General features: G+C 35.6%; 1 protein-coding gene across 1 annotated transcript; it reads left to right on the top strand.

The window, feature by feature from the left end:
* Positions 1 to 487: 487 nt before the first annotated feature.
* On the top strand, positions 488 to 7,489 carry LOC114717711 (uncharacterized). Its single transcript, XM_028902904.1, has 5 exons — positions 488 to 614; positions 2,633 to 2,947; positions 4,277 to 4,478; positions 6,612 to 6,840; positions 7,097 to 7,489. Exons 1-5 carry the CDS (start codon positions 516 to 518, stop codon positions 7,350 to 7,352), a joined length of 1,101 nt encoding a protein of 366 aa, XP_028758737.1. The 5' UTR covers positions 488 to 515; the 3' UTR covers positions 7,353 to 7,489.
* The last annotated feature ends 442 nt before the right edge of the window (positions 7,490 to 7,931 follow it).

Genomic DNA, 7,931 nt, shown 5'->3' with positions numbered 1-7,931 from the left:
AGTGTTGTTGGAGATCTAGTGACTACTTTTTGTTTAGTTATTTACTACTCTTGTATAGTTAATAGCAATAGAAAAGTAATCACCGAAACTTTGAAAATAAAAATAGTCAATAGCTAAACTAGAATAATCAATAGTTATATGAAAGTAGTCACCGAGAATAAAAACAATATTATCATTTCACAATATTTTAAAATCTCAAAATAATACAAATAGTATGATTTGAAATTTTAAAATTCATCTACCCTAATTTGTTTTTTAGTATTTTTGAGAGTATTTTAATTTTTTTATTCCACGGGAATAAGAAATCCCTAATAAAATAATTGCCTTTTTTTTTGCAACCTAAAATAATAAATGCATCTGAGCTAAAAAAAAACCTAAAATAATAAATGCATGAACCAACGATTTATTTAGGTAACACGAACGTCCTAAAAAGAAAAGTTTGGTCAAACGAACAAAGAATATACAAAGAAGAAACACATCCACGGGGAGCGGGAGAAGAGAGCAAGAGCAACGAAATGAAGAAATCTGGAGGAGTGGAGAAGAAGAGGGTCCGACGCTCCTCCGCAGCCGCCCCGAACGGCGGCAGAGATCCCAATTCCGACCCACCGCCGAAGGTAACTTCTCTTTCTCTGCCTGTTTTACCATCATTCTTCGATCTGGGATTCCCCACTATTTTGGTCTGAATTATTTTTTCCCGTAAATGATAAATGTTGTTGCAATTTCAATTCTTCACTCTGTTTAATTACGACTTTATGATGATGTTATGTAATCGCGAAATAATTTTGATAAATTGCGGCTGTTTCTCCTTGTCTTCCCAACTGTGTCATCTTTTGTGGCTGAGCTGATTGCCGCGGGTATTGGGCAGCTATACTCTGGCTTGAATTATGGGCTTCCCATTTGGACATTATAACGTGTTTTGAATAATTTGTGCATGTCGATCACATTTAATCTGTTAATGTTACAGAATTGCAGCATTTTGTGCTCGATCTCAATTTGTTTTACTCTTAATTTGGTTGCTAAGTAACGGAGTGACAGGAATCCTGGGTATTTTTTTTTTTTTACTGACCTTCTTGGAGTTAGGATTTCATGATCTCCATGATTGTAACGAAGGCACTGTTGAAATTAAAACGTATCCTGAAGATCAATTATTAGGAAGCTATTTTGCGTGTAATTCTTTTTTTAAATTGTTTTTTAAGGTTTTTCTACACTCGACTCCCTGAGTTGTTTAAAACCTAATTATCACATGCCACAGCTATACTTTTAATTTATTCGAGAACAAGCTTCTTTCCAACAGAATTGTTAACTAAGCTTGTACTCTGTTGACGTTACGTGCATCTTCTTGTGCCGCCTTGACAGTACGTACATCTTTCCTCCCAAAGCTCCTAATGACCTAATTCAATGCAGCGCACTTAACTGCCACCAAATGGGCAAACTAATTCTTAAACATACACTTCTACTTCTTACCAACGAGGTATAAGTGTCATTTTCAAAACAATCAGTGCACGTCCTAGCACAAAATGTTTTTTTTTTTTTTCCCTGGGGGTGGGGTGGGGCTGGGTTGTAAGTATATGTTATAAAAGCTGGAGAGTCCGTGAGTGTGATTTAATCTAATTTTTAGATGCTATTTAATTGTTAAAGTTTTACTCTTCTTATTTACTCAAAATACTGCGTGTAATGTATTTGAACAACCACTAGGCTTACATCTCATTTCAGTAATTATGTTACTAATCGAAGTTGCTTAGTATTGCAAGATGATATTGGTGAAATATTTCAAACTTTGTAATATTTTTCTTGTAAGTATATGTTATAAAATCTGGTGAGTCCTTGAGTGTAATTTAATCTAATCTTTAAATGCTATTTAATTGTTAAAGTTTTAATCTTCTTAGCCACTCAAAATGCTGCGTGTAATGTACTTGAACAACCACTAGGCTTACATCTCATTTCAGTAATTATGTTAGTAAACGAAGTATTGCTCCATGGTCTTGCCTATTATTGCAGGATGATATTGGTGACATATTTCAAAACTTTGTAATATTTTTCTTTGTTTAAAAAAGAACAAAAAAAATTGTTAGCTAAAATATCTCCAATGGTTATAATTTTTCCATCTTATTTTTAATGGAAAATATATAATGGAGGATGGTTTAAAGTGTTTGGCATTTCGCATTGAAATTTGAGATGTTATATTTAGCAATTATGAAAAATGGTTTGTTCTTTAAAAGATCATTATGTGAGTGTCTAGCTTTACATTTTGTGTGTTATATCTCAGTTACTTTTCTATCATATATTGGGATCTTTTTTCCTACTAACCAGATCATTTTGCTGAGCATGATGGCAGATTCAACATCCTTTTTAAATGCATGGAATTTGATTTGTAAAAAATTCTTAAATAAATCTTAGCAGCTGCGTTTAACTAATTTTAATTTTAGTTTACCCTCCAAAAAAAAATCCATTGCTTTCTTAATCCGCCATGATTGGTAAAGGTTAATTGTGCATTGTCTTTGTTTCTTTTTGGGCGCATGACATAGTAGATGTTTGGACCCAATGTCTCTTGCTAACTACTGAATAACTTTAATTTGAAAAGCCAAAGTATTCCTATTGTTTATGAATTATCCTTGATTGATTTAATTTTCAGAAACATGCTGCCAAGAAAGATGTTTTTCAGTTGTTTGCTGAGAAAGTGAGGGACCATAAGGATTTGGTTTCTCGGTGGGCTGTTCTCCAGGAGACACGTGTTGAATATTTTAGAGGGAAGGATTTTGTGAACTTCTTAAAAAATCATCCAGAGCTCAAGGATATTCTAGAATCAGATAAAAATATGGAAACAGAAGATATTGCCAATATCCTACTGAGAAAAAACCTTCTAGTGCGTTGCGATCGAGTGGTAAAGACTGTTCGTCCGGGGAAGAAAAAGTTGTCTACTTGGCCTGCACATTTAGAAATCTTTCCTGTAAGTGTTTTTGCTGCCCCTTTCAGTGGTTTTCAATTCTTAATGCAACTGTTGAGTTGCAATGTTAATATTCGAAGGTATTGCACATATTATGTGCCAAGTGGGGATTGACAAACATTGCCGAATCTCATAGGCACTACAATGTTTACCTGTTTCATTCTTTCTGGCTCTCGTTTCTCACCTTCTTTTTCAGCATTCCCTTACTCTCTGTCAGCGATTAATTGCCAAATAAACTTATGCTCTTGCTGTTTGCCCACTTGAAGCATGGCTTCTACTTTCTATCAGGTTGAATTGAGATTGCATTTTCAGACGGACCTTAATAAAAATGATTGAAGGCTTTTTAGGAGAAATAATAGTCCTTGAATGGAAAATGATAAATTGTATTGGAATAACCCTTGCAATGCTGATTCTTTCAAATTTTCATGTGTAAACCCTGCAATTCTTTGATAAAATCTTGGAGGATTTTTCCTCCAGCTGGGAATTTGATGAAAACCTGGATAAATGATACCGAATAAAATGATTTTGCCTTTGCATTTCCATAGTTGAACCGTGACTGCTTCCTAGGTCTAGGGATGGAACTAGGATTGAAATTTTGAACTAGTCACCCGAAATTGAATTTATGTTGAAGCTGTGCCTCTAATATGGTTTGGAGAATTATAACTAAATTAAAGGTAATTTTTCAATTTCAGGAGATTTTAGCATCCCCATAAATATGCAGGTCAAACTTTGCACAAGGTGGTTAATGGTTATCGTCCTGTGTTGGGATGTGGGAAAATGAATATCTTGATAATTGGAGCACCTACTTTGTGGGCCTTTTGTATTGTATTAATGACTTTTCCTGCTTTCTTGTGTCTTCATATCGATGACTAACTTTATTTTGTTCTATATCATTTTTATTTCTTTCTCTGGCTTGTCTATCGTGGGTTTTTGGAACTAGAGAGAGATTGCTTTGCATTGTCGTTTTTTAATGCATAGCAGGCCTTGTCTGGTCTGGTGCTTTCTCCTTTTGGGTAATATTTCATATATTATTCTCATATGGAACGCAAGGGAATATTATATTTAACTTGCACTCAAATTTTATTGGGAATTTTCTTAATCTTGAAAGCAACTCAAAAAGATAATATCATTTTCCTGAACTTTGGAGATATTTTATAATCCTTATAAGCTGTCTGTTGATGTTAAATGCATATTCTAATTGAAATCATTGGCTTGTTGGTAAACCTTTATATGATTTAATCTGATGTTTTACTCTACACTGTGTGCTAAAGAATTGATTTGAACTTGATTTCTTTGTGCTTCAATGTAACAATATTTGGCTGTCTTTGGCAGGAACAAGTATTTTCTGAAAATGATGCATTTTTTGCATGGACATTTGTAAAACGCCACCCGCTTTGGCAGACACTTCTCTCATTCTGCTGGCCCGTATTAACATTGGCAATTTGCTTATTTCCGGTGTATCCTCATCGCTGCAAGTTATTAATACTTTACTCATGTGCTGGGATCCTTTTCCTCATTCTCTCACTACTTCTGAGTAAGTTCTGTCTTTTCCATTTGAACTTGTTCATATAGATCTACAATTGATTCCGTTTTGATCCTCTTCATTACTTACTTTCATGGATCAAGTCAACACATTTTTGTCCGACATTACAGCACCATGCCATATGTTAATTTCTTAACAGTTATATACAACCCATTGTTTTGTGATTGATGTGCAATAGCTTCTTGTTGGATTGTATTTTGAATGCTTCCTATATTAGTATAAACAAGTATATGTCTTTTACCCTAGTCTCAATAGCTTTTGTTTCTTTTTGAAATAATTATAGAATGACTTTATCTATGATTTAGTGCTTCAAGTGATAAGGACCTTTGAGGCTTTTGTAAATATATGTAGTTCAAAATATTTGGAATTTTTACTTAATTCGAATATGTTGATGTTTTCAAACGCATGGAATATGAGAGGGTAGCAGGGTTTGTGAGGTTATATTGCGATAATTGATTGGACATCATCATTGCTATTACTAATTGAACATCCTTTTTTTACCCGTTCCATTTGGCTGCTATAGTCATTTTAGGCTCATCCCCATCCTCCTTAAAAAGAAGTGTAGTGTAGTATCTTAGTCTGTGCTAGATGCAATTAAGGTTCCATGCTAAATTTAATTTTGAATAAATAATGTATTGAATTTATAATTTTTGAATAGATGTTATTAGATGTCCTCTGTGGCTGTTTTTAGATATGTTGTCATTTAATTAATAAATGACATTGTTTTGAAGGAAACTATTGCCATGCAATAAGTAAAGGATGTTTCTGAAGACTTCTGGATATCTGACATATGCAGAATATTTTCAGCACTTTTTTAACTTGAAATTTTTATGGAACTGGAATCGCCAATGCATTTCTGAGCTCCACTTTTGATTCAGATATCTAACTGGAATTATAGAAATATATCTGTGAGAGGTCAATAATACGTATATAGTCATAAAAGATTTGTTAGAATCCTTCTACTTGAAGGATGGGATGAATGGCAGTGTCACCTTCTGTTGAGAAAATAATAGATTGAACTGACAGGAACGATCAAAACATAAGGTTGAATGATCTTCTGATAGTTTGTAGGTAACACTTGTCAGAGATTATATGAAAACTATGTAGGAATTTGCTCTACAGCTTAAGCTTTTGAGTTCAAATGGTCGTTGTGCCACTGTGAGCTTAAGGGGTCACGAGCTTGACCCTTGCTGCCCCTGATTCTAGTAAATAAAATTATGTTCTATTCTCACCTCGGTCTATAAGGCTTTCATGTGAGCGAACATGTGATAGAGATTATGTTGAAACTATTTGTGGATCTTCGCTTGATAGTTTATGATTTTGTCTTGCAATGGTCCATGACAACACCGAGCTTACGATCTCTAATAATACAGAAATGGTCACATGATGACATTTGCCTTCTTTATTTTGGGTGCAATGCAAGTAGTTGTTTTCTCGATGTACAAGGACTTCCTAAATCCTTATCACCTCTTATCAAGACATAAATGGCAGTCAAAGTGGGAGATATTGGACCTTAGGCAAGATTAGGATTAGGATTAGGATTAGTTTGTGCTGGGGGTTAGTGTAGGACCTATTTCAACTGGGATGATTTGTCAAAAACAGCTGAATTGCATTTGCTTCAGTTTTGGGCCAAAAATTTGACAATTTCAGGCTTTCACGAAATTCATTGAATGACCACAGACTTGTGATTCCAACAATTTTGGAGCTGTAACGATGGTGACTCGCATTATTTGTTTCATCTATAAGGGAAAGCTCTTTGAAGTAGAATCGTAACTGGCTCCCTACTTATGACATGTACATTCTCTTGATTCTGTCATCATAATTCCTGTTGTATAATGTTGCATGTGATATCGGCATGGAGGCTTCTGCTTAGTTGCTTTGATGATTTTTCTTTTCTTTCTCCCCCCCCCCCCACAACTCTCAGTGAACTCTAGAACCTGTTCTCATTATAGTCTTGCCAAATGCTCTGGGAATCAGATTATTCTATGACTTTATCGCCCTGCAGTTCAAACATGAATTTTGTTTACGGACATGGTTGCTTGTGTACTCTCTCTGAACTAGTGCACCCGAAATTGCTTCAGTTTTTTTCCTTGGTCCTCATTATGGATTGTTATTATCTTGCAGTAAGAGCTACAGTATTTGGTGTCTTATACATAATTCTTGGGAAACGGTATTGGTTTTTCCCTAACATTCTTGCTGAGGAGGCTACATTACGAGAGTTATTCAGATTTTGGCCTAAGAAAGATGAGGAGGAGCGACCCAAGTGGACAACTAGGCTTTTCTATGCAGGGGTTGCTGTGCTGGTCATATTATTGTTGAGGCATCATGCCCCTGATGAGGCTGCCAGAGCAAGGTGAGTATTATAATAGAAGAGTCAGAATCTGGTTCCAGTTCCTAGAGAACATATCCTGAAGTTGGTGAAAGTTGAACACAAAATACTGGCACTATCCGTATGGTATCAGTACCTTGCGTTCAACTTTACCGACTTTAGAGGATCTAGATCTGCTATATCTAATGACACCCTTTGAGTCTTTGACACCTGCTGTTACGCTACTCTGGTCTCCGGCGTTATCAGGAACTGAAGTTGGGTTTGTCTTGTCTTTGTGCAGGTACCAGAAGAGGGTATCTAACATAATTGACGATGTCCTTGAATGGTCTCCAAGCTTAGCCTTGTCTGGGATGATGGAGAAGCAACAAAATGTGGCTAATGGCACAGGCTTCAGCAATACTTCCTCAGAAGCGAACAAGACAGGTCCAGAGCATGCAGCCACACCTGATGGTGATGTAACGAGAACATTTGAGGAACAGGATAGTGAAGTTATTGAAAACATGAATGATGCAGATGAAGATAAACAGAGTGACTAGGTGATAGTTATATATTTAAACCCAATATTTTTAGTGACTAGATTATAAATTTCTCCTCCTTTGAGTGTAAAACCATGTATGGAACTATAGCTTCCAAATGAGTTTTTGAACGGAAATGCTGCTCTTTCCCTTCCTTCCTTCCTAGAAGCATGCTTCTCAACCTTTTCTCGCATGGGGAAAACATTAAACTTGAACTGCCTAAATTTAAGTTGAACGGTATGGAATTTGAATTGGGAAGAGAATGAAATAGAGAAATCAGATGTCGTGCACACTAGCATATGACTTCTACAGTTGCTTAATAAAAGAATTCATCATAAATCTTCATTGATCAAAGCTTGGCATCATGTTGATCGTCCTTGCTTCAAATGAATCAGCATATCAGGATCAATAAATAAAGAAGGGGAACATCTGGTAAAGGATAAATGCAGGGGAGAAAGTGCCTATGTCATGTAGAACACCATGCGGAGTATGTAAATGGGGGAAATGTATTATTTCTCACGCGACGGCGAGTACTGTAGGACTGAAGTAATGTAAGGCTTTTGGTTCATTTATAAAGTTGGTTAAGCTGCGTACAACAGC

This window comes from Neltuma alba, unplaced genomic scaffold (genome assembly GCF_004799145.2).
Source record: "Neltuma alba isolate B1F8T4 unplaced genomic scaffold, ASM479914v2 tig00011771_pilon, whole genome shotgun sequence".
Taxonomy (NCBI): Eukaryota; Viridiplantae; Streptophyta; class Magnoliopsida; order Fabales; family Fabaceae; genus Neltuma; species Neltuma alba.
Note: the sequence above shows the minus strand (reverse complement) of the source record. Positions and strands in the feature narration are given on the sequence as shown.

Coding starts and splice junctions, on each gene's coding strand:
- LOC114717711 (XM_028902904.1), top strand. CDS start 516: ATGAAGAAATCTGGAGGAGTGGAGAAGAAGAGGGTCCGACGCTCCTCC. Junction 2,948..4,276: donor CACATTTAGAAATCTTTCCT/GTAAGTGTTTTT, acceptor TGTCTTTGGCAG/GAACAAGTATTTTCTGAAAA. Junction 4,479..6,611: donor CATTCTCTCACTACTTCTGA/GTAAGTTCTGTC, acceptor ATTATCTTGCAG/TAAGAGCTACAGTATTTGGT.